Source organism: Delphinapterus leucas, chromosome 16 (assembly GCF_059928025.1).
Source record: "Delphinapterus leucas isolate spDelLeu-1000000601 "Yukka" chromosome 16, BTC_Dleu_Yukka2, whole genome shotgun sequence".
NCBI classification, from domain to species: domain Eukaryota; kingdom Metazoa; phylum Chordata; class Mammalia; order Artiodactyla; family Monodontidae; genus Delphinapterus; species Delphinapterus leucas.
In genome coordinates, this window is record NC_143144.1 from 30,811,901 (window position 1) to 30,839,348 (window position 27,448).

At 42.5% G+C, this 27,448-nt stretch overlaps 1 protein-coding gene and 1 long non-coding RNA gene across 2 annotated transcripts in view; one reads left to right on the plus strand and one right to left on the minus strand.

The window, feature by feature from the left end:
- The window catches only part of LOC149747248 (uncharacterized), a 72,763-nt gene that overhangs the window by 31,201 nt on the left and 14,114 nt on the right, over positions 1-27,448 (plus strand). The window contains exon 2 of the long non-coding RNA XR_016388079.1: positions 17,034-17,197. This is a non-coding gene — a long non-coding RNA (uncharacterized LOC149747248). The remainder of the gene's footprint in view (positions 1-17,033; positions 17,198-27,448) is intronic.
- LOC149747249 (uncharacterized) overlaps positions 22,518-27,448 on the minus strand; it is a 107,195-nt gene continuing 102,264 nt past the window's right edge. The window contains exon 4 of the mRNA XM_089897737.1: positions 22,518-26,177. Within this exon, the coding sequence (XP_089753863.1) occupies positions 26,117-26,177 (61 nt within the window). The 3' untranslated portion in view covers positions 22,518-26,116. The remainder of the gene's footprint in view (positions 26,178-27,448) is intronic.

Sequence of the window (27,448 nt, forward strand, 5' to 3'; positions counted from 1 at the left end):
GTTGAAGCTTCCATGGGTTGAATAACTTGCCCAAAGTTACACAGCTAGTAAGTCAAAGATTCAAGTTTGACAAATCTAGAGTTCAAGTTCTTTACTCTATTAGGCAATCCCGTATCCCCAAACTCAAACTTCATAGTTCCTTAACCAACTCTACTCCAAAGATAGTCACTTCCACTCCACCTGGGTAAGTCATCTCTGTAGCTATACTTTGTGGACTTGAGATGACAAGATCATAAACTAAAATCATGACTTACTAATCAGAGCCATCCCCATGTAACCATGTCTTCTTCTTTTCTTCCTCCTCCTTCTCTTCTCCTCCTCCTCTCCCTCTCCCCCATCAATCCTTCTCTCCCTGGTCACATTGCTGCAATCTCCATCTCAACCTCAGCACCAGATAGAGAATCACTTAGCTACCCTATTTCTGAATAGTTGCCCTCTGTTGAAAAAGGGAATTATTTCGGGAACATCTTCAGTGCTCTTAATTCTTGTATTCCCATCCATTCCCTTTGCCTCTTTCCCTAAGTCCAGCACTCCACTTCTGTCCCTTCATTCTCAACATATGGAACCTTTTACTTCTTTCATAGAAGCCACAGACATATGAAACAGTATAGTTTCCTCCCTTCCTCCTCCCAACTTATTTTTACTCATAATCTTCCCACATCTACACCTCAAAGTTAGTTGCACATTAGAATCATATGAGAAAATTTAAAATTCTCAATACCCGGCTGGAACTCTAGACCAAATAAATCAGCATCTCTTGGGGGTGGGACAGGCATTGATAATATTTAAGGCTCCTCAGTTGATTCCAATGAACAGTCAAGTTCAAGTGGACCACTGCTCTAATCTCAAATATTCCTAGAGCAACTTCCCAAACCTACCTGATCCCCAGGTCCCTCTGGTGGAAACACTAATTTAGGAAGTCTGGATTGGGGCCCAGTAATACAGTTTAACAAGTATCCCACAGGTAATTCTTGTTTACAGGTTAATTTAGGAAACATTATCCCAGATTTTCTGTATCTCCTTTCTAATATTTTCACACTCTATCGGCTTTTCTTCTGACCTCAGATATCTAAATATGCCTCATTCTTAAATATCTTTTCTCTGCTGTATATTTTGCTAAAGTTACTACCATACCTCTCATCTTTTTTTAAAAGTCTTGACAGTGGCTCCCATTGAGTCCCCACCAAGGATAATCTGTCTCTTATCCATACTACTCTTCTTACCCAGGGTTGCCAACAATTAGCCCAAACTTTTTGGTTCTGTTTGGGTTTTTAACTAAATTCATTTTCCTGTAGCTTTTGCTGTTAACCACCCGTCCCCTCCCCTCCCCTCCCCTCCCCTCCCCTCCAGAAACATTATTCTCTCTTGATTTTCCTCCTACTTCTCTGACCAGTTTTTCTCTGTCTCTTTCCCTGTCCCCTGTTCTCCCTGTAAGTACTTAATTGCTTTTCATAGAATTCTACTTTTCTCCGTATTCTCCCCAGACATATTTGGGGTGGGGGGGGCGGTGTGTTCTCATCCATTTCCATGGCTTCAAGAAGAGCTACTGACTGACAGGTCTCAGATTATATCTTCAATTCTAAACTCTGTGTCATTATATTCAACAAGCTACCAGTTAGCATGTAGGTGTTTCTAATTCATCATGCCCCAAAGTAAACTCAGTATCACTCTGCCTACATCATCTTTCATCTTCACTACCTCTGTTAACATCACCCTGCTTTGAATTGCCCAGCTAGAATTCTTGAAATTCTGGTGTTATTGATTGTATGTGAGTCTATATGAGCCCATGTACTATTAAATCTCCCCACACCTCACCAAAGCAAGGAATCATCTCCTGCTCACCTTAGTTCTGAACAATTTGTCCCAACCATATTTCCAGCTCTATATCCTGACCTGCACCAACTCTCATGAGCTTCTCTTACCTCAGCAATCCAATACCTCACTCTTACCTTTGGGTCATCTTCCATACTTGGCTTTTAAAAGCTGTTTCCGTGCTCTTAGACTACATTTGGCTATGCTCTTAGACTACATTTCTGCCTAGGCTGTGCTGCCTTAGTTGGCCCTGTGAAAATTCTCCTCAAGGTCCTACAATCCTCCAAAGCCAACCTTCTTGGAACAGATACTGGGGTAACCCTTCAGCCATACCTGCCCTATCCCTAAGAGGAGACGCTTGGTAGATTCTATTTATTAAACATTTCTCATATTTTTGTCCTTCTCTCTATTCCCTGACCAATCCTAATCCAGGATTTTATTCTTTTTGCCTAGAATTATTATAATAGTCTCTGTGTAGACTTTCCTTGTGTCCACACAGCCATCTGATTGCATTATTCCCCTGCTTAGTCATTAATTGCTCTCTATTGCCTATAGATGAAAAAATCTGAATTCCTAAGCTTGCCATACAGATCCCTTCAGCTTGTTCCCAGGTACCTTTCCAGTCTTTTCTACAACTACTTTGTCCCCCAAAGTCTTCTTCCCCTCTCATTTCACTTGTCTTGTTTGCTTCCTGCCCCTGCCCCCCATCTCTCCCTCTCTCCCTCTCTCCCTCTCTCCCTCTCTCCCTCTCTCCCTCTCTCCCTCTCTCCCTCCCTCCCTCCCTCCCTCTCTCTCTCTCTCTCTCTCCCTCCCTCTCTCTCTCTCTCTCTCTCTCTCTTTCTCACACACACACACACACACACACACACACACACTAAATCTGTAATGCCCTTACGCACCTCGAGTTTCCTAAATGTATAGCCCTAATGTCTCCTGTTTTCTATCATTTTCTCTGACCTCTTTTGCCCTAGGAAGAATGTATCACTTTCATTTCTGTTTTATAAACTACAGCACCTAATGTACAGTATTATATTTATGCACTCAGCGGTCTTCTTCATTACACTGCGCATTCTTCAAATGCAGGGACTATGTCTGTTCCATCTTTAACAGCTAGTCCTGTGCCTCAAGAATAGAAAGCATTCTATTAATATTAGCTGGTTAAATGGAAATGCTACAATCTTTTCGGTCAAGCGTCTGCAAACTGCAGCCAGCAGGCCAATATGGTCCAGCCTGTTATTGTATATAAAGATTTTCTTGGAACACAGCCACCCCTACTCATTTACATATTGTTTATGACTCCTCTTATGCAGAAATAATAAGGTCCTTAAAGCCTAAAATATTTACTCTCTGGCCCTTTACAAAAAAAAAAAGTAAATGATTAGCCTTGTTTTGGGTTATTGAAGAGTATACTTAACAAATGTTAAGTGTAATTTTATATACAAAATTTTCATCCTTGATATCACTGTTCTAATTTGTTCACACTAGATCCTATGACTTTAATGCATCAAGAATAAAATGTCCCAGTAAGTTAGAAAAAAATAATAATTTCTCTCCAAGAATCTCACACTGCTCATTTCCTTCCTCAGGAGTTCTGTTCTGCCATGAGGCACTTCTCTTATTTTGCTGAACCATTGGATGGTTTGGGGAAAATTGCTGTGGAATCATGGTCTTAGAAGGTTTAAAATAAGGCAAAATGTTTCTCCAGGGAAATATATTAAAAGATCATAAGTCTAAAATAATCAACCAGAGCCACTGGGAAGAGTGGGCTTCCCGGCTGATGTGGAGGAGGCATATTCAGTGAGTGCCTTGTGTCCTTACACGTTGCTTTGGCAGGGTGTTAATGGGATTACCCACGCTTCATTTGGAGGAGGCTTGGCTCAGAATACATATCTGGATGGTACCTAAATACCAAAGGAGAGCTTCCTCCATCATAAACATACCTGAGCCCTTGCACAGATGTTAAAACCTTGGGTGCCTTTGTTGTGGTCCTTAATTTTGTTAATCGCCCTAGGTACAGATTGGCTGCTCTTGTCAATTTCATTCAGCTTCAGACAAAGCAACAAGGTCACTATTTTTTCGCCTTCTTTCTCTCTCTCCCTCTCCCTCTCTCTCTTTGCCAGCGAACAGGATTGAGTCCTCATGTAGCTCTAATAGGCAGCGTGGGGAATCGTTAGTCCACCTCAACGCCCTGACTGATGGGCACTTCACTTCAGTCATCTGCCTGAGCAGTGTGGCCCAGTACTATTGACACTGTGTCAGCTGCGGGAGAAAGTGCCTTAATCGGCCTTGACACCCTCTGCATTGATTTGACAAGTTGCTGTAATGACCTTCTTGTTTCTCTGAAGGATTACTATTTACTCGGGAGGTGCTGCTGACTAAATGTACTTCATTGTCATGGAAACGCTGATGGTGGATGCTACCTCCCCACCAGGCCTGGGTGGAGGGTGACATTGATAGGAGACTCTGAATATTTCAGTGAACTGGTCTGTCCCAGTAGTACTAATTCCAGCCCATTAATCAGACCTACTCTGAAGAGCCAACTGGAATTAGGGACCAGCCTTGTCAGGTCCCCTGTAAAAGACAGTTTGCTGTAAAACTCATTATTTTCCCAAAATTCATGTTGAGGTTTTCCTTGAAGTGAGAAGGCACTGTTCATTGTGGCCACCTCCTGAGTGCACCTGGAAATTATTATCATTTACATATTATTGAAGGAAGTTGCTTTCTCCTTCACAGACTCACCCTTGCATTAGAAGAAGGGATAAGAATGGAAGGAAAGAAAACACTTTGAACACCTACCATGTTACTGGCAATGTGTCAGCACTGTTACATTTATGAATAAGAATTGCTCTATAAATGGTAGGTTTTGTTATTATTTTATTTCACTGATTCTAAGATAGACAATTTGCCCATCCTAACATTTCTGAAATCAGGCACCTCATAAATCAATCTCAGTGTACATTTGTTGTCAGCCAGATGGCACTTGTGACACAGTTGGGAGAAAACGTTCCATTGACATTTTCTAGTAAGAATGAAAAGCAACAGCATCAAAGTGTCTTAGATTCAATATTGAAGATTTTTGCAGTGAGTTCTTTATACAATACTTCTTTGAATTCTTAACAAATCTTGTGCAATTGCATGTTGCGTTTGGCTACGAGTAACAGAACCCTGTCTACAGAGGACTAACCACAAATGGATTTTTTTATCAAATAACAAGAAATCTAGAAGTAAGTGTTTGTTGGCATTGTCTCAGCAACTCAAGGATGTCAGAGCCAAGGTCTCAGCAATTCTCTTTGTCTTTTCCTCATGGGCCCAAGATAGCTGCTGAAGTTGAAGACATAACATCCTAATTGCAGATAGAAAGAAGGAATAAAACAAATAATATAGCTCTCAGCTGTATCAGCCTCCTTTAAAAGGATTCCTGTACATCACTTTTAACCATTTCCACTTATATCTCATCTACCACTTCTATCTGCAAGGAAGCCTGGGTCTTTTAAAAATCATGCATGTTGCCATCCCTCCCAAAACTGGGACTATGTCACTAAGGAAGGAGAGCAGGACATATATTGAATAGGCAACTCTGACGTATCCTATGAACAAGATATTACTATATGCCCATTGTACAGATTGTGAAATTGAAGCTTAAAGAGGTTAAGTGATTGAAGCCTCACAACTGTCCCATGAAATAAATATTCTTATTCCAATACTACAGATAAAGGATAAGCCAAGGTTAGAGATTAGGGAACTTGCCCTGATCATCACAAGTCTGTCTTATCCTAGAACTTTGGCACCATGTACTACACCACAGGTCATTCTAGAGAAGGCTTAGATTCAATGGCAAGACAATTTGAAGATGGAAAGAGGAACTGGGCTAGGAAACACGGTTGAAAGGATGTTTTCCTTCTTCCAGTGATCCAGCCAGTGGTCATGAGCAGAATCCATTTTTTGGATGTGTGTGATTTGTTTCATGTTTATTAAGTGAGCACAGAATGTCTGGCTGATTTTCCAAGACTCTTGAATGGAGACCATCTGCCCATTTTTACTGCTTCTTTTACGGCTTATTGGCCAGGCTAGTGTTTTGTCTCTTGGGCTTTTGTTGACTCCTGACTTCCCTGGAAAGTCCTGAGCAATGTCATCTGTGATTTAAAGGAGGCTTAGGAGAGAGGAAGAAAAGAAGTTGACACCTGGGTGGAGGGTAAAGGATTGTAGAGTCTTGAGTGTGGTCAAATAAGGAGAGATGACCATCTGAGGTGATCTGAGTCAAGGCACCTGGGTAGGTAAGTTGGAGAGGTGGTTTCTACTTCTAATTCCCCTTTTCTATGAAAGCTACTCTTCCCACCCCACCCCCCAACACACAACCATTACATGTGTTTCCGATGGGGCCGTTAATCATGGAATCCCACTTAGCCCCCTGCCCTAAGCTGGGCTCAAGTCTCCAGGCTAGACCCAAAGTGTAAACAAATCCAGGGATTAGTCCAATGACTGGCAATGTGAACCTAGTAGGGCCATTCAGAAATCTCCCTGAGATTCTAAATCTTGACACTGAAAGAATGTCCCTATTCTTTTTGATGATGAGCTATTAGTATAAGGGTCTGGGGATGCTAACAACCATCTTTCTCACCACCTGGAAAGAACTTATGAGAATGATATAATCATACACTGGGGAGTGAACCTCAACATGTCAAGATAGCCAGAGCCCTGACAACATGATTTGAGCACCTGCATCTAGCATCACTTAAGGTTATATATCTATGACCTATTTCAAACTAGGTTAAACAAAGCAACAGCAACAAAAGAACAACAGCAAAGAAATCCATTGGCTGGTGTAACTGGAAATGCTCTATCACTTTTGATAACAATGATCCCGACTAATACTCAAGGAATGAAGCACCATTGCTAAAAAAGCCAAGGCACAGCCAACTAAAAAGTTTAAAGGATCATAAACAAGGCAGTTATCCAAGACTCTTTGGAGGACAAGTAAGGAATGAGTTGAGAAGAATGCCTCAAAACTGAGTTTGAGAACGTGGAAGATGAGATATAACTTTTCTTCACACAGTGAGTGTATATATTCAAGTATATATATGAATACATATACACACACATACCTATATTTGTATATACACATATGCACACATACACATATATACCCTGTAGTATCTCATGGGTGTATGTGTGCATGTGCAGGTGTATCTATGTGTATACACTGTTATTTTTCAGATCCATTTAAGGGCTACTGTGATTGAATTTGTAGTGCTTATAGACAAATCTGAATTTTCTCCAAGGTCCTTTTTATCATTTTCTAAAGCAACAAATAAGAAAAAATTGTTCCTACCCCAGTCTCGAAAAGGTCAGTGAATTTTTTGGTGTTTTGCTATGGTCTAGTGGCTAACTGAAAACTCTCCCCATCTCTTCCCCCAGAAAGAGCTTCAGAAAAACAAAAGCTGATGCAGTGTCCCTAGTTCTTAAACCTCCTCCTCCAGACTCTTTCCTTTAATGGGTTTAAAAACTCAATAATAACTATGCATATTGGACCAGAATCAATTGTGTCATCCTTGTTTACGTTTTCCACTATTTTTCTAACATCTTTATTGGAGTATAATTGCTTTACAGTGCTGTGTTAGTTTCTGCTGTATAACAGGGTGAATCAGCTACACATATACAAATACCCCATATCCCCTCCCTCTTGCATCTTCCTCCCACCCTCCCTATCCCACCCCCCTAGGTGGTCACAAAGCACTGAGATGATCTCCCTGTGCTATGCGGCTGCTTCCCACTAGCTATCTATTTTACATTTGGTAGTGTATATATGTCCATGCCACTCTCTCACTTCGTCCCAGCTTACCCTTCCCCCTCCCCATGTCCTCAAGTGCATTCTCTACATCTGCATCTTTTTCCTGTCCTGCCCCTACGTTTTTCAGAACCTTTTTTTTTTCAGATCCCATATATATGTTAGCATACGGTATTGCTTTTTCTATTTCTGACTTACTTCACTCTGTATGACAGACTCTAGGTCCATCCAAATCACTACAAATAACTCAGTTTCATTTCTTTTTATGGCTGAGTAATATTCCATTATATATATGTGCCACATCTTCTTTATCCATTCATCTGTCGATGGACAGTTAGGTTGCTTCCATGTCCTGGCTATTGTAAATAGAGCTGCAATGAACATCGTGGTCCATGACTCTTTGAATAATGGTTTTCTCAGGGTATATGCCCAGTAGTGGGATTGCTGGGTCGTATGGTAGTTCTATTTTTAGTTTTTTAAGGAACCTCCATACTATTCTGAATAGTGGCTGTATCAACTTACATTCCCACCAACAGTGTAAGAGGGTTCCCTTTTCTCCACACCCTCTCCAGCATTTATTGTTTGTAGATTTTTTGATGGTGGCCATTCTGACCAGTGTGAGGTGATACCTCATTGTAGTTTTGATTTGCATTTCTCTAGTGATTAATGATGTTGAGCATCCTTCCATTGTAGTTTTGATTTGCATTTCTCTAATGATTAATGATGTTGAGCATCCTTTCATATGTTTGTTGGCAATCTGTATATCCTCTTTAGAGATATGTCTATTTAGGTCTTCCGCCCATTTTTGGATTGGGTTGTTTGTTATATTGATACTGAGCTGCATGAGCTGCTTGTAAAATTTGCAGATTAATCCTTTGTCACTTGCTTCATTTGCAAATATTTTCTCCCATTCTGAGGGTTGTCTTTTGGTCTTGTTTATGGTTTCCTGTGCTGTGCAAAAGCTTTTAAGTTTCATTAGTTCCCATTTGTTTATTTTTGTTTTTAATTCCATTTCTCTAGGACATAGGTCCAAAAGGATCTTGCTGTGATTTATGTCATAGAGTGTTCTGCCTATGTTTTCCTCTAAGAGTTTGGTACTGTCTGACCTTACAGTTAGGTCTTTAATCCATTTTGAGTTTATTTTTGTGTATGGTGTCAGGGAGTGTTCTAATTTCATTCTTTTACATGTAGCTGTCCAGTTTTCCCAGCACCACTTATTGACGAGGCTGTCTTTTCTCCATTGTATATTCTTGGCTCCTTTAGCACAAATAAGGTGACCATATGTGCGTGGGTTTATCTCTGGGCTTTCTATCCTGTTCCATTGATCTATATTTCTGTTTTTTGTGTCAGTACTATACTGTCTTGATTACTGTAGCTCTGTACTACAGTGTAAAGTCAGGGAGCCTGATTCCTCCAGATCCATTTTTCTTTCTCAGGATTGCTTTGGCCATTTGGGGTCTTTTGTGTTTCCATACAAATTCTGAAATTTTTGGTTCTACTTCTGTGAAAAATGCCAGTGGTAGTTTGATAGGGATCACATTGAATCTGTAGATTGCTTTGGGTAGTATAGTCATTTTCACAATGTTGATTCTTCCAATTCAAGAACGTAGTATACCTTTCCATCTGTTTCTATCATCTTTCATTTCTTTCATCAATGTCTTATAGTTTTCTGCATACAGGTCTCTTGTCTCCTTAGGTAGGTTTATTCCTAGGTATTTTATTCTTTTTATTGCAGTGGTAAATGGGAGTGTCTCCTTAATTTCTCTTTCAGATTTTTCATCATTAGTGTATAGGAATTCAAGAGATTTCTGTGCATTAATTTTGTATACTGCTACTTTACCAAATTCATTGATTAGCTCTCGTACTTTTCTGGTAGCTTCTTTAGGATTCTCTATGTATAGTATCATGTCATCTCTATGTATAGTATCAGTGTCATCTGACAGTGAGAGCTTTACTTCTTCTTTTCTGATTTGGATTCCTTTTATTTCTTTTACTTCTCTGATTGCTGTGGGTAAAACTTCCAAAACTATGTTGAATAATAGTGGTGAGAGTGGACAACCTTGTCTTGTTCGTGATCTTAGAGGAAATGGTTTCAGTTTTTCACCATTGAGAATGATGTTGGCTGTGAGTTTGTCATATATTGCCTTTATGATGTAGAGGTAAGTTCCCTCTCTGCCTACTTTCTGGAGGGTTTTTATCATAAATGGGTGTTGAATTCTGTCAAAAGCTTTTTCTGCACCTATTGAGTTGATCATATGGTTTTTCTCCTTCAATTTGTTAATATGGTTTATCACATTGATTGATTTTTGTATATTGAAGAACCCTTGCATTCCTGGGATAGACCCCACTTGGTCATGGTCTATGATCCTTTTAATGTGCTGTTGGATTCTGTTTGCTAGTACTTTGTTGAGGATTTTTGCATCTATGTTCATCAGTGATATTGGCCTGTAGTTTTCTTTCTTTGTGACGTCTTTGTCTGGTTTTGGTATCAGGGTGATGGTGGCCTCGTAGAATGAGTTTGGGAGTGTTCCTCCCTCTGCTATATATTGGAAGAGTTTGAGAAGGATAGGTGTTAGCTTTTCCCTGGATGTTTGATAGAATTTGCCTGTGAAGCCGTCTGGTCCTGGGCTTTTGGTTGTTGGAAGATTTTTAATCACAGTCTCAATTTCAGTGCTTGTGATGGGTCCGTTTATATTTTCTGTTTCTTCCTGCTTCAGTCTCAGAAGGTTGTGCTTTTCTAAGAATATGTCCGTTTCTTCCAGGTTGTCCATTTTATTGGCATAGAATTGCTTGTAGCAATCTCTCATGATCCTTTGTATTTCTGAAGTGTCAGTTGTTACTTCTTTTTCATTTCTAATTCTATTGATTTGAGTCTTCTCCCTTTTTTTCTTTATGAGTCTGGCTATAATGGTTTATCAATTTTTGTTTATCTTCTCAAGGAACCAGCTTTTAGTTTTATTGATCCTTGCTATTGTTTCCTTCATTTCTTTTTCATTTCTTTCTGATCTGATCTTTATGATTTCTTTACTTCTGCTAACTTTGGGGTTTTTTGTTCTTCTTTCTCTAATTGCTTTACGTGTAAATTTAGGTTGTTTATTTGAGATGTTTCTTATTTCTTGAGGTAGGATTGTATTGCTATAAACTTCCCTCTTAGAACTGCTTTTGCTGCATCCCATAGGTTTTGGGTCGTCGTGTTTTCCTTGTCATTTGTTTCTAGGTTTTTGTGATTTCCTCTTTGATTTCTTCAGTGACCTCTTGTTTAATTAGTAGTGTATTGTTTAGCCTGCATGTGTTTGCATTTTTTACAGATTTTTTTCCTGTAATTGATATCTAGTCTCATAGTGTGGTCAGAAAAGATACTTGCTACGATTTCAGTTTTCTTAAATTTACCAAGGCTTGATTTGTGACACAAGGCATGATCTATCCTGGAGAATGTTCCACGCGCACTTGAAAAGAAAGTGTATTCTGTTGTTTTTGGATGGAATGTCCTATAAATATCAATTAAGTCCATCTTGTTTAATGTATCATTTAAAACTATGTTTCCTTATTTATTTTCATTTTGGGTGATCTGTCCATTGGTGAAAGTGGGGTGTTAAAATCCCCTACTATGATTGTGTGACTGTCGATTTCCCCTTTTATGGCTGTTAGCATTTGCCTTATGTATTGAGGTGCTCCTATGTTGGGTACATAAATATTGACAATTGTTATATCTTCTTCTTGGATTGATCCCTTGATCATTATGTAGTGTCCTTCTTTGTCTCTTGTAATAGTCTTTATTTTAAAGACTGTTTTGTCTGATATGAGAATTGCTACTCCAGCTTTCTTTTGATTTTCATTTGCATGGAATATCTTTTTCCATCCCCTCACTTTCAGTCTGTACGTGTCCCTAGGTCTCATGTGGGTCCCTTGTAGACAGCATATATACGGATCTTGTTTTTGTATCCATTCAGCCAGTCTGTGTCTTTTGGTGGGAGCATTTAATCCATTTACATTTAAGTTAGTTATTGATAGGTATGTTCCTATTACCATTTTCTTAACTGTTCTGGGTTGGTTATCGTAGGTCTTTTCCTTCTCTTGTGTTTCCTGCCTAGAGGAGCTCCTTTAGCATATATTGTAAAGCTGGTTTGGTGGTGCTGAATTCTCTTAGCTTTTGCTTGTCTGTAAAGGTTTTAATTTCTCCATCGAATCTGAATGACATCCTTGCTGGGTAGAGTAATCTTGGTTGTAGGTTTTTCCCTTTCATCACTTTAAATATGTCTTGCCACTCCCCTCTGGCTTGCCGAGTTTCTGCTGAGAGATCAGCTCTTAACCTTATGGGGATTCCCTTGCATGTTATTTCTCCCTTGCTGCTTTTAATGTTTTTTCTTTGTATTTAATTTTTGATAGTTTGATTAATATGTGTCTTGGCATGTTTCTCCTTGGATTTATCCTGTATGGGATTCTCTGTGCTTCCTGGACTTGATTGCCTATTTCCTTTCCCATATTAGGGAAGTTTTCAACTGTAATCCTTCAAATATTTTCTCAGTCCCTTTCTCTTTCTCTTCTTCTTCTGGGACCCCTATAATTCGCATGTTGGTGTGCTTAATGTTGTCCCAGAGGTCTCTGAGACTGTCCTCAATTCTTTTCATTCTTTTTTCTTTATTCTGCTCTGTGGTAGTTATTTCCATTATTTTATCTTCCAGGTCACTTATCTGTTCTTCTGCCTCAGTTATTCTGCTATGGATTGCTTCTAGAGAATTTTTAATTTCACTTATTGTGTTGTTCATCCTTGTTTGTTTGCTCTTTAGTTCTTCTAGGTCCTTGTTAAACGTTTCTTGTATTTTCTCCCTTCTATTTCCAAGATTTTGGATCATCTTTACTATCATTATTCTGAATTCTTTTTCATGTAGGCTGCCTATTTCCTCTTCATTTGTTAGGTCTGGTGGGTTTTCACCTTGCTCCTTCATCTGCTGTGTGTTTCTCTGTCTTATTTTGCTTAACCTACTGTGTTTGGGACCTCCTTTTCACAGGCTGCAGTTTCGTATTTCCCGTTGTTTTTGGTCTCTGCCCCCAGTGGGTGAGGTTGATTCAGTGGGTTGTGTAGGCTTCCTGGTGGAGGGGACTAGTGCCTGTGTTCTGGTGTATGAGGCTGGATGTTATCTTTCTGGTGGGCAGGACCGCTTCCGGTGGTGTGTTTTGAGGTGTCTCTGACCTTATTATGATTTTAGGCAGCCTCTCTGCCAGTAGGTGGTGTTTTCTTCCTGTCTTGCTAGTTGTTTGGCCTGGGACGTCCAGGAGTGGAGCTTGCTGGTCATTGAGTGGAGCTGAGTCTTAGCATTGAGTTGGAGATCTCTGGGAGAGCTTTTGCTGTTTGATATTACGTGGAGCCAGGAGGTCTCTGGTGGACCAATATCCTGAACTTGCCTCTCCCACCTCAGAGGCAGTGGTCTGACACCTGGCCAGAGCACCAAGACTCTGTCAGCCACATGGCTCAGAAGAAAAGGGAGGAAAAAAGAAAGAAACAAACAAATAAAATAAATAAATAAAGTTATTAAAATTAAATTTTTTAAATTATTATAAATTTTTTTAAAAAGTAATTCAAAAATAGAAAGAAAGAAAGAAGAGAGCAACCAAACCAAAAGAACAAATCCACCAGGCTTCCCTGGTGGCGCAGTGTTTGAGAGTCCGCCTGCCGATGCAGGGGACATGGGTTCGTGCCCCGGTCTGGGAAGATCCCACATGCTGCGGAGCGGCTGGGCCCGTGAGCCATGGCCACTGAGCCTTTGTGTCCAGAGCCTGTGCTCTGCAACGGGAAAGGCCACAGCAGTGAGAGGCCCACGTACCACACACAAAAAAAACAAAACAAAACAAAACAAACAAAAACAAATCCACCAATGATAACCAGCGCTAAATGTACACTAAAAAAAAAAAAAAAAAACGGACAGACAGAACCCTAGGACAAATAGTAAAAGCAAAGCTATACAGACAAAATCACTCAAAGAAGCATACACATACACACTCACAAAAAGAGAAAAAGGAAATATATATATATATATATATCTATATTTTTTAAAAAAAAGAAGAGAACAACCAAGTCAATAAACAAATCTACCAATGATAATAAACTCTAAATACTAAACTAAGATAAACATAACACCAAAAACAAATAGATGCAGAAAGCAAGCCCCAAGTATACAGTTGCTCCCAAAGTCCACCTCCTCAATTTGGGATGATTCGTTGTGTATTCGGGTATTCTACAGACGCAGGGTAAATCAAGTTGATTGTGGAGATTTAATCTGCTGCTCCTGAGGCTGCTGGGAGAAATGTCCCTTTCTCTTCTTTGTTTGCACAGCTCCTGTGGTTCAGCTTTGGATTTGGACCTGCCTCTGCGTGTAGGTCGCCTGAGGGCATCTGTTCTTCGCTCAGACAGGACGGGGTCAAAGGAGCACCTGCTTAGGGGGCTCTGCCTGGGGGGAGGGAGGGAGGGAGGGAGGGGTACGGATGTGGGGCGAGCCTGTGGCGGCAGAGGCCGGCAGGACGTTGCACCAGCCTGAGGCGCGCCGTGCATTCTCCTGGGGAAGCTGTCCCTGGATCATGGGACCCTGGCAATGGCGGGCTGCACTGCCTCCCGGGAGGGGAGGCGTGGATGGTGACCTGTGCTCGCACACAGGCTTCTTGGTGGCGGCAGCAGCAGCCTTAGTGTCTCATGCCCGTCTCTGGGGTCTGTGATGATAGCCGCGGCTCACGCCCGTTTCTGGAGGTCGTTTAGGTGGTGCTCTGAATCCCATCTCCTCGTGCACCCCGAAACAATGGTCTCTTGCCTCTTAGGCAGGTCCAGACTTTTTCCCGGACTCCCTCCCTGCTAGCTGTGGCACACTAGCCCCCTTCAGGTTGTGTTCACGCCGCCAACCCCAGTCCTCTCCCTGGGATTTGACCTCCGATGCCTGAGCCTCGTCTCCCAGCTCCCACCCGTGTCCCGGCGGTGAGCAGACAAGCCTCTCGGGCTGGTGAGTGCTGGTCGGCACCGATCCTCTGTGCGGGAATCTCTCCGCTTTGCCCTCCGCACCCCTGTTGCTGCGCTCTCCTCCGTGGCTCCGAAGCTCCCCCCTCCGCCTCCCGCAGTCTCCGCCCGCGAAGGGGCTTCCTAGTGTGTGGGAACCTTTCCTCCTTCACAGCTCCCTCCCAGAGGTGCAGGTCCCGTCCCTATTCTTTTGTCTCTGTTTTTTCTTTTTTCCTTTGCCCTACCCAGGTACGTGGGGACTTTCTTGCCTTTTGGGAGGTCTGAGGTCTTCTGCCAGCGTTCAGTAGGTGTTCTGTAGGAGTTGTTCCACATGTAGCTGTATTTCTGATATATCTGTGGGGAGGAGGGTGATCTCCATGTCTCACTCCTCCACCGTTTTGAAGGTCTCCTCAGGTTTTTCACTATTAACATCGTGTATTTATAAATATTTTCATGGGAGGATGCATGCATATTTCATATGCCATGCTGGATGTGCTTTCTATACAGGTTGTCAGGAGGCAAAATACAGGCACACATGAAATGTTCAACTAGATCATATGCAAGTCAGTTAAAAATACTGAGATGACAGACTAACAGTGATTCACTGTAAAACTGCTAATAGACTGAACATTGTCTGTTATGCCCATATTGTGTGTTGCCACTGAGTCAGATTAAAGGGTGAAGAAAGTTAGATGTATGTGTCACTTTAAATTGAAGCCTGCTTCAGTATGCTATCGAGCATAATAAAAGAATACCTATATACCATCTTCTGTTGGCCTGGTAATGTATTAAGCTAAGATAAATGGGGCAGCCATCTGAAGCAGGAACTAGTGATGGCCAGAGCAGCAGTTAACAAGCTGGGGACCTGACATGTATCAGGTTTTGAGAGACAGAGAAAACATTAACAGCCCTGTTGATCAAGATCTGATGAGGGTTTTTTTGGTTTTGTTTTTATTTATTTATTTATTTATGGCTGTGTTGGGTCTTCGTTTCTGTGCATGGGCTTTCTCCAGTTGCGGCGAGCGGGGACCACTCTTCATCGCGGTGCGCGGGGCTCTCACCATTGTGACCTCTCCCGCTGCGGAGCACAAGCTCCAGACGCGCAGGCTCAGTAGTTGTGGCTCACGGGCCTAGTTGCTCCGCGGCAGGTGGGATCCTCCCAGACCAGGGCCCGAATCCATGTCCCCTGCATTGGCAGGCAGACTCTCGACCACTGCGCCACCAAGGAAGCCCTGATGAGAGTTTTTTAAAAAAAGTTCATTGGGTCTTGCTAACCCCACACCTAAAAGAAAGAGTCACTTTTTGTATTAGCAGTGGTTGCAGTGATTGGGAGGATTGGACCTCCTTATCCATACCTCTCCTCATGCCACCACCCCACCTATGTCATCTCAGGATAACTACCAGATGCCTTAAGGTACTCAGTGAAGTGTACCTCTTGGCAGAAGGAAAAGAAAATTCAAACTGTGAATTATGTTTCAGAGCTTAAATGATGTGGGTTTGGTTTTTTTTGTTGTTGTATTTTTTTTTTGGTGTTTTGGATTTTTGTTTTGTTTTTGTTTACATCTTGAAAGATTTGTCCTACTCCATCATTCCAGGCTAGAATGCCGTCTCATTCAGAGAGCAGGGTAGTACCATCATGCCTCTGCTGGGCCACAACCAAGCCCACTCCTTCCTCAGCAGACTCTTAGGCCACAAGCCTGGTAAAAAGGAGTTTGCATTCAGTGCCCCAGAGCTGCCCCACCTGTTTCCTTTTCTGTCCCTCTCTCTCCCATTCCATTCTGAGTGGCCTCCACTCCTCTCTTTTTCTTCATGCTGTATTTTTACTTATTTGTAATGAGCACCCACTGAGGTACCCAACCTCCCATTCTACTCCTGAGATACACCCCCTAAAATTTTGTTAGGAGATTGGGGCCATACGACAATTCTGGAAAGAATGTATATATCTGCCTATATGAGCCCTGAGGCAGCTGTGACATGGACTGAAATGAACTGGTCAGTGAGTATCAGATTGATTGTGTGTACATCTAAGTGATCCTGACACAGTTGTGTATGCATGTCTGTCACAGTCTGGGGAGCATGAAGAGCAGTGACCTCTATGCAGGTGAAGACATTTAACAGGGGCCAGATCGACCCTCGGCTCCCTCAACCCCAGTCATGGATAAGTAGATATCCTGATAAACCCTTCTCTACCACTGTATTCAGGAGGATTTGATAGTAATAAATTACCTTTCCTGCATACACATGTGCATGTTACTAGGAGTCCCATGGTGATTGGATAGATTAATAAGAATGCTACAATAGTGGGATTTGGAACCTCTTTAGCAGCCATTGGGACCTTCCAGTTCCTCTCAAAACCATCTGCAGAAGCAGTCACACATGTGATCCCTATAAAGAGCTGGGTTTTATCGTGGACAAAACCCCATCATTAACTTGTACATGTTTATTTTTCTCGTGCAGCAACAGAAACATGAGGTCGGTCCAGCCTGAGGCAGTTTGTCCAAGAGAAGATGGAGGAAGGACTGCTAAGTGATTGGAAGTCTGACTTGCCTTTCATGGCAGAAGATGACTTCATCTTTTGGAAACAACAAACCCTCTGTGGTACCTCAGTAGGATCGTTAGTGGTGAGTGAGCCTCTCCCGGACTGGGCGAAAGCTCTGTTACGTTTACCTGGCCCCGAGCTGCCTCTTCAGCATCACCTCCTTTCCCTCGCCAGCTTTACATTTCCGGTTCCAGCCAGCACCTCCATTTCCCCAAGTGGCATCTGCCTATTGCCTCCAGATTTGTGGACATTCTCTCCTCCTGCATCTTCACCTGGAAACCTCTCAGTGATAGTCTAGGTCTAGGTCTCAGCTTCTGTTCTCTCTGCGTACAATACTATCTCTAACCCAGTAGTCCTCAAAGTGTGATCCCCAGACCAGCAACACTGACATCGTGTGAGAGCTTATTAGAAATGCAAATTCGTGTGAGCATATATTGCTTATCTTTTTGAGAGCATGGAGGGAAATAACCATGCAGTTACCTTTCATCGTGAGGTCTTATCCATCAGACCCATTGTCCTTTTGAGCCGAGATTGCGCCTGTTCTTGCTTGTGTCCTTTGTGCCCATGTGTTGTTGCTGAGGGAGGTTCCGAACCTGGCTGATGGGGAGATCAGTAAGTGTCTCTTGAATGAATGAATGAATGAATGATACAAAAGTGATTGAGAGGCAGAATCATAAGGTGGTCCAATGCCTACGCTCTGTAGCCAGATTGCCTCAGAGCAAATCCTGGCTCCTGCATTCCTGGTTCTGTGGCCCTAGACAGTTACTCAGTCTCTATGCTTGCTGGCAAAATAAGCACGGCAACGGCCCCAATTTTGTAGGCCCGGCCTGTGGATTCGATGCATTAATACTGATAAGTACTTTGAACAACGCATGGCATCTAGTAAGCACCCACTATTATGAGTATTAAAAAGGACTTTAATTATGACATATTCCAGTAGCCAGAAGGATTTCGTTGGATTTCCCCAAAGAACACTTGGGATTAGAGTCTGGAATATACACATAGACAGTCTGTGACTTCCGATGGTTCGACTTATGATTTTGCAGTGTTATGATGACGTGAAAGCAATGTACATTCAGTAGAAACTGTACTTTGAATTTTTCATTTTAATCTTTTCCTGGGCAAGTGATATGCGTTGCAAGACTGTCTCATGACGCTGGGAGCGGCAGCCACAGCTCGCAGTCAGCCCTGACGGACAACCAACATACAACTACTCAGTACCCAGGCAGCCATTCTGTTTTTCATTTTCACTGCAGTATCCAATAAATTACACGACAGAGTCAGCACTTGATTATAAAATAGGCTTTGTGGTAGATGATGTTGCCCAACTGTAGGCTAATGTAAGTGTTCTGAGCACGTTTAAGGTGGGCTGGGCTGGGCTAAGCTGTGATGTTTGGTAGGTTAGAGGAACTAAATGCATTTCCATTTATGATGTACTCAACTCACGATGAACTTATCGGGACATAACCCCATCATAAGTCAAGGGAGAGCTTGACTTATGATTATATATATAATCTTCTGATTCTGTTTCTTGTCACTTTTCAACACAGTGTCTGGAGAAGAGCTTTATTTGGTGATGTCATCTTCCATCCAATTAACAGTGTTTATAAATTGGAAGCAGAGTTGAGGAGAACAGGATTTGCTGAAGCGTCTCTCACTACTCCCTTCATACCTCTCCTTTTGCTCAGCCCCCTTCTTTTTTTCTTTTTCCTTCTGTTTCCTTCTTCCCCTTTTTCTTTCTTGCTTTCTTTCTATCCATCTCTCTCCTCTCTCTGCCCGCCCTTGTTCTCCCACACTAATGACTTCCTCCTTTCTCTTCCTCTCTCCCCCAGATGTTTCTGGATCTATCACACTGGTTTCTGCCAAAACTCTTAAACGCCACAAAGAGTCTGAGATATTATAAATGACTCTTAACAGCGCATGGTTTTTAGCCCAAATGAACATGCTAGGAAGGTTCCAGGGAAAAGAAACGGTAATGCAAATGAAGTCCTCAAAGTTGTATTTTCACTGTACCTGAAACTGAGCTTCTTTACTATGCTTTTAGCTGAGAGCATCCTGTTGCAAATTGTCCCCAAAGCAAAGGCAGGAGGGGCTGTGCGGGGGCCACTTGGGCACACCTGGTATCCCAGCCCACCAGCAGAATGCCAGTGTCACCTGCCTTGCTAAGCAGACAGACTGCAGGTTGCTGTGGCTGCTGCCTTGCTTTGGATGCTTCAACCACCCCTGCAGCGTGGAGTGCGCCTATAATGGAAAGAGTCCGTGGTCCCGCTGTGTTCAGAGTCTGGGTCGGCCCCTCACAAGTACTGAGGAGAGGATTCTGATGTTTAGTGGGAGGTTGGACAAGATTAGCTCAGAGATTCCTTCAAAGTGGGAATTCTGGGCTTCCCTGGTGGCGCAGTGGTTGAGAGTCCGCCTGCCGATGCAGGGGACGCGGGTTCGTGCCCCGGCCTGGGAAGACCCCACATGCCGCGGAGCGGCTGGGCCCGTGAGCCGTGGCCGCTGAGCCTGCGCGTCCGGAGCCTGTGCTCCGCAATGGGAGAGGCCACAGCAGTGAGAGGCCCGCGTACCGCAAAAAAACAAAACAAAACAAACAAAAAAAAGTGGACATTCTGTGATCGTGTCAATTCTTGACCTCCAAACTCTTGCTGGAGGGAACTGGAATTCTGCTGTATTGTGGGTCACCTCACCTCAGCATCTAACCACAGAGGCCTTTCTTTTTTTTTTTTTTTTTTTTGTACGCGGGCCTCTCAGTGTTGTAGCCTCTCCCGTTGCGGAGCACAGGCTCTGGACGCGCATGCTCAGCGGCCATGGCTTACGGGCCCAGCCGCTCCGCGACATGTGGCATCTTCCCAGACCGGGGCACGAACCCGTGTCCCCTGCATCGGCAGGCGGACTCTCAACCACTGCGCCACCAGGGAAGCCCACGGAGGCCTTTCTTAATGGTCAGCATCCTCTCAGCCCTCTGGCAGTCAAACGAATCTCCTCTGGGTTCCACCTTAGCCCTGTACTCTTTCTCAAGAATAAACAATAAGTCAAACACCTCCCTCTGAAGTGGCCAAGAAGATGGGGCTTTGCCCACCCAGGCCAGCTGATGGTGGCTTTTCAGCTCAGACAGGGTGTGGCTCGATACAGCAGGGAAGTGATGGTGACAATGGACCATGCCCTCCCTCGCCTCCCCTCTCAGCAGAGAAGCCCTCTCCTCCTCCTGGGGATGCATCCTCTTCCCTTTTTAAAAGCCAGACCGAATTTCTACCCCCTTGCCTCTCCCAGCCAAACAGGTGACTCCTGCCAGGGCAGGGAGAGAAAAAGGCCATTGTCTGCATCTACCTCTGGCTCCCCTTCATTTCATTGAGCTCACGCGTTCCCTCTTCATGTCACTGAAAATGTTATTTATCGATCCTGCTGACAGCAGCAGTAAATAGAGCCCGGGCTGTTTTACATCACTGATGAGAAGGCAGGCTCCATAACTCATCAGGCCCAACCTGATTCTACATCAGTCCTCTTCCCCTTTTTTCTCTTCTGTATCTCATTACAGAAACAGGAATTAATACACATGGACAGAAGAGAAATGAGTTTGGCTGCTCTTAGGGCTTTTGTGGGAAAGTGGGCATCCTCAGTGGCTCCTTAAGAAGAATTGACGGAGGGTCAGCCCAGTTGCTGTCTGCAGGCACGCCCTCACCCTCGCTGAGGGCCGTTAGCTATGCCCCGAAGATCATAGGCTGTGGGGTCATCATCACACATGTGGGCTGGAGCTGAGATTTGGGGGTTACGCTAGAGATAGCCCTCAAGCATTCTTTTGAATCTCAGTGTACACCTGTGGGCCGGGGATGGCCTGAACTGTAAGAAAAAATGGTGCATTTTCTTGGAATACCTATTTTCCTTTAGATGGAAGAGGAAATGTATATTAAAAGAAACACACATTTTAATGTGGGGTTGACCCAAATGGACATGAATTTTAATGGGAAACTTCCAAGAAACTTCACTTTTGTGATGAGCCCCTTGGAGCTATGCTTCAGACCTCAGTAACGGGCAGTCCCTTTACTCAGGCTTTGGAGCCTTCTCAAATAAAATATTTTCAGAAATGAGCCAACCTACCTACCCTACTCTTCTGAAAGCACCATCCTTAAACAGGGACCTTGCTTTGTGTTGAACCCACAGCAATAGACAGTGAGTCTACCCCAGGACAAGGGGTATCGAGTGGAATCCGTGCTGGATGTAGGGTGGGAACACTGAGATTATTTTCCAGGTCCATCCCTTTGTTGCTGGACTTCAGGCGTATAGCTCCTTTCCCCCAAAAACTCACTGTCCTCCTCTATTTAATGGGGGTGGTGGTATCTGCCTGCCTGGGCCCTTGTGAGCAATAACTGAGACAAAGAGGGGAACTTTGCTTGTCAGTAGTCTCGTACATGGGATTTTTCTTCAGTATTAAAGCACAATCAGCACCAATTTCTGATGGCAGGTACATCATGATCGTAGGGGTGCATGAAAGGACTCCATGTTACAAACTGTCCCACCATGTAAAACACAATTCTTATCATTATTGAGCACCCACTAGCTGAATTAAGGCCAGGCATGGAGAATACTAAGTGGGACTACAAGACGACTCTGATCTATGGAACTCCCCGTCTAACTGAGAAAATTAGACAAATGTCACCAATGTGGGACAGCTAGCAAGCAATAGCTAGATTGTGCAGGTGAGCTGTGTGTTCAGACTTTATAATAAAGAAAATAGGACAATCACAGTGAATCTTTACGGAGGTTTAGTGTATGCTAGGCATTGTCCTAAGGGCTTTACCTGTAGTTATCTCTTCTAGACCTTCTAACAGACCTCCAAAATGTATCTTCTTTTATAATTGAAGAATGGAAGCTTAATGAGATGAAGAGCCTTGCCCACGATCCTGTAGTGTTTGCACCAGATTTGTTTGACCTGAAAGCCTCTGACTAAAAGGCTTTCCCAGGGAGCTGTGACCATGTGGGGCAGGCGTGCATGAAAGTTGCCAAGGAAGTCCGATTTTCTTCACTTCCTATCCCCTGAGTGCTAGAGCTCCGGGACCCCTCATTGTGCCTCAGTTTCTTCATGTGCAAACTAAAGTGATTGACTTAGTTGATCCCAATTCTGAGGCTCTAGATACACTTGTGAAAAGGGAAACTAGGCAGATTCAACCTCAGTCTACAAACGCTTCTGATAGGTTTTTTTCCAAATGGAATGAAAAACGGCATGATACGATCCTAAACTAGGCCTCATTTATCTCGCAGAATATGATGCGTTTAATTTTGGAAAAATAGAGATAGGGCAAAAACTGCACAAGTCATCCACTGCTTTGAAATAAATTTTGAATATGTGTGCATGTATGTGTGTGTGTGTGTGTGTGTGTATATATATATACCTATATATACTGAAATGTAAAATATAGATGTTTGTATATAATATATATGGTATATATGTACGTAAGTCTAGGTATATGCATACAAACATTTATCATTACTATCATTGCAGCTTTTATTCCCCTGCTTGAATTTTAGGCTGACTCTCCCTCTCCTATACTCAGAGCTTAGAGCTGTGAGTACTGAGACATCGGGAAATCCCAGCTTTTACTCCTTTATTCGCCACCTTTAGAAGTTGCTGCTTCTTGTTCTCTAGCTATTTCATAGTTCCTAACTTTGCTTAAAAGCATTTCTAATTCCTCACATTGAAAAGTGGATTGCAAATGAAGTTTAATACGGAATGTTTTGTACCAAGAAAACTAATGCCCCATTTTCCCCCCTAATGAATGCCAAAATCATCACAGACTTAAGGCTCATGAATAATGTATATCATCCAATTAAGTGCAAATGCTGTTCAGTTCTTGCAACTGGTATGTGATGCCAGTTCTGGCCTCAGAATGGGCCCTGAGGGTGGGGTTGGGAGAAGGGCTTGAGGAGGGTTGAGGTTGTGTGTGTGGGTGTCTGACAGCTAAGCCCCTACAACTTGTAGCGTGCTCATTATGTCCTGGGAGCTAAACTTCCCATGCTCGAGTCTACAGAGAGGTGTTTTTTTCCAACCATAAATAGAACTTATCTTAAATTTCTAAATCCTCAGTCTCTAATAGTTTGGGAGCTCTTGCCTGGTCATGTAAAACCATCAACATTTTTGCCTGTAAAACCATCAACTCTAATTGGCCAGCAGACCCCTCTCCCCAAGCTGAACTGCTTCAGGTGGTCAACCTCTGGAGGCTGACCCTCCGAGGGAGACGCAGCAGTGATTCTTTGCACCCAAAGAGTACATTTTATTCTTTCGGGTCCTGATCCAGATGTCTTTCTTCACCAAGAGATCCTGGCAGCCTTTTAAGGCTGCTAAACTGGGTGGGATTTTGGTTTTGGGGTTTTGTTTTTTGTTTTGTTTTAGCATTTGTTTATTTATTTGCATACAATACTGTGGTCAGGCACTTGTTAATTCTCCAGGGAAACTGTTTGCAATGCATCACTGAGGCGACAACTTAACAATTCACACTGATCATTCCCTGTGGTCTGCCATGGTGACGGTGATGCTTTCATGTATCGTGAGCGTGAATTGGGTGCGTTCTTTATCTTCCACTGCCAAAAACACAGAGCCAGGAGGACATGATATCAAGTCACTGCTTTCACACACCTGGTCAAGGTGGTCATTTCACATATCTGGGCCTCAGTTCCCTCATCAGGAATAGAAGATGGTAACTGACGATTGTTTTATCCAGGTGGGTGTATAAAGTAAAAGCGGTATTATCTGTGAATCCTGAGGCCTTGGGCAAACGTTTGTAACTGTCCTCTTGGCTTTGAGTGTATAGACATTCTTACTTGCAGCTTCACGACTGGACATGACAGATCTCTATACCTTGGGCTTGCCCAAGCCTGATTAATGTTGTTCGTAGAAATATTCATCCATCAGGGTTTGCATGTGTAGCATTTAGTTGTGTCAAATATCAGAGCCAGCCAGTGGTTTCTTAGAATTATACCGCCTAATAATGAATGCTGGAGACAGGATTTTTTTCAGCCTAAAATCTCTTCTTACAACTCAGGGCTGATGAGTACTGCCCTACATTTCTCGATGGATCCAATTTAACACCAGGCGAAGCAGTGACTCAGACTAACTTAAATATCTCAAGATGAGTTTCACCTTTTCCTCTGAGGCCGTATCAGTTCAATTGCATAAGTGCAAATTTATTGAAAGTGGTTTGGTGCTTAGCTTTTCTCTATTGGCAGTAATGGACTTTAAATTTATAGCAGGCTGATGAATTTCAGATAAGAGAACCATTACCTTACAAAAACATTAAGGAAAAATATATAACTACACTTGCTGAACCTCAAATGCATACTGTTTGAATGAGGGGAGATGGATGAGGTAGGCTGACATTTGCAAATGCAATTGCTCTCCATCCTCATGGTGCTAGCCCAGGAGTTTGAAAGCATGGCATATTCCAGAAAGGGCTCGGGATAGTTAGGCATTACAAGTGCATTATAACAAAATAGCAGGAGCAGGATATGATCTAGAGGTGAGGGATTTTTCCTTCTCTCAATTAATATAATTGAAGGAGTCTTTTGGCAATGGACCAAGGCTGTCAGAGGGCTTGGGTGGTTCATTTGGTACCTGTGATGTCCTTTCCCATATGTTATTTTCCTTTTATACATGGCTTTGTCTTCCCACAGGGTGGGACTCTGGCATTGTGTAGACTAAAATGAAGGATGCCCAGTACAAATGTGAGGTCCAAAGAGACCTAGGCTTCTCCATTTTCTTGGGGCTTCCGGTATACTGGGGTGGGGGGGGAAGGAGTGAAATTGAAACAGTTATATTTTAAAATATTTTGTTACATTTTAAAATATGCTGAACAAATTAACTCTTTAACTTAAAAAAATGCAATAGGGCTTCCCTGGTGGCACAGTGGTTGAGATCCGCCTGCCGATGCAGGGGACACGGGTTCGTGCTCCGGTCCGGGAAGATCCCACATGCTGCGGAGCGGCTGGGCCCGTGAGCCATGGCTGCTGAGCCTGTGCGTCCGGAGCCTGTGCTCCGCAACGGGAGAGGCCACAACAGTGAGAGGCCCGCGTACCGAAAAAAAAAAAAAAAAGCAATATAGTTGTGCTACACATAAGATAATCACAGAATTGATAAAATAGGGGTTATAGACAGTATTTTTCCACAGTGGAACACAGGTTTTGGGTTGTGTGATGAACTTTATTTTTTCCCCAGTTCTGTCACGCATCTTAGCAATTGTGTGAATAACCTCGTTTGGAGATAAAGTCTCTTTTTTAAAGTTTATTTTTATTGAAGTGTAGTTGCTTTACAATGTTTCAGGTGAGCAAAGGGACTCAGCCATACATACATATATTCTTTTTCAGATTCTTTTCCATTATAGGTTATTACAAGATACTGAATATAGTTCCCTGTGCCATACAGTAAGTCCTTGTTGTTTATCTGTTTTATATATAGTAGCGTATATCTGTTAATCCCAAATTCCTGATGTATCCCTTCGCTGCTTTCCCCTTTGGTAACCATAAGTTTGTTTTCTGTGTCTGTGAGTCTGTTTCTGTTTTGTAAGTAAGTTAATTTGTATCATTTTTTTTTCTAGATCCCACATATAAGTGACATCATATGATATGTCTTTCTCTATCTGACTTACTTCGCTTAGTATGGAGGTAACGTCTTAACATGAGATCCTTTGTGGGCTTGTGTGTCAAATAGCCTTTCTGCTTTTCCATTTCCATCCCATTCCCCTATAGGACATTGCTTTCCAAAAAGTTTCATTCTTGGGCAAATTACTTATTTTCCTGGCTCTTGTTCTCCTTATCCATAAAATGCATGTGTGTCTGTGACAGGGGTAGAGGTAGGGGATTCCCAGCGCCACTGTGGTCCAAGATGAGACCCCAAATTTCCCCAGGATGCAAGGCATTTTCCCTGCTTTTGAAGAGAAAAGTCGCTTCACCCAGCCTCCAGGAAGACCCCTCTTGGGGTGGTTTCGCTGTGGTCTGGTTTCTCTGTGGTCCTCTCTCAGTCCAAGGCCGCTTCTCTGCAGTTGATGCTGTGCAGGGGGAACCAGCCACATCCGGCCCTGAGAATGAGAAGAAATGGAGGAAAAAGACATTGCATTTCTACGAATCCCCCTGAGCCTCCTGAGAAGGGAGGGATGAGCCATGAAAACTGCCTGTGTCATTTTATTTATTTATTTTATTGATGTATAGTTGATATACAATGTTGTATTAGTTTCAGGTGTACCAGCAAAGTGATTCAGTTATGTAGATAGATAGATAGACAGATATTCTTTTTCAAGTTCTTTTCCCTTACAGATTATTATAAGATATTGAGTATATTTCCCTGTGCTATACAGTAGTTCCTTGTTGATTATTTTATACATAGTAGTATGTATATATGCTAATCCCAAACTCCTAATTTATCCCTCCCCACGCCCCCTTCCCCCTTTGGTAACCATAAGTTTGTTTTCTATGTCTGTGAGTCTATTTCTGCTTTGTAAATAAGTTCATTTGCATCATTTTTTTAGATTCCACATATAAGTGATATCATATGAGATTTGTCTGTCTGGCTCACTTCAGTTAGTATGATAATCTCTAGGTTCATCCATGTTGCTGCAAATGGCATTATTTCTTTCATTTTTATGGCTGAGTAATATTCCATTGTATATATGTACCACATCTTCTTTATCGATTCATCTGTCAGTGGACATTTAGGTTGCTTCCACGTCTTGGCTATTGTAAATAGTGCTGCTAGGAACATAGGAGTGCATGTATCTTTTTGAATTAGAGTTTTCATCTTTTCCAGATTGGAATTGCAGAACATATGGTAATGCTATTTTTAGTTTTTTAAGGAAACACATACTGTTCTCCAATGGTGGCTAAACCAGTTTACATCCCCACCAACAGTGTAGGAGGGTTGCCTTTTCTCCACACCCTCCCCAGCATGTATTATTGGTAGACTTGGACGATTCTGACTGGTGATCCCTCATTATAGTTTTGATTTGCATTTCTCTAATAAGTAGCGATGTTGAGCATTTTTTCATGTGTCTGTGGGCCTTCTGTATGTCTTCTTTGGAGAAATGTCTATTTAGATCTTCTGCCTATTTTTTTGATTGGGTTATTTGTTTTTTTGATATTGAGCTGTATGAGCTGTTTGTATATTTTGGAAATTAATCCCTTGTTGGTCATGTTGTATGCAAATATTTTCTCCCATTCCATAGATTGTCTTTTTGTTTTAGCAATGGTTTCCTTTGCTGTGCAAAAGCTTTTAACTTTCATTAAGTCCCATTTGCTTCTGTTGATGGATATTTAGGTTGCTTCCATGTCTTGGCTATTGTAAATAGTGCTGCAA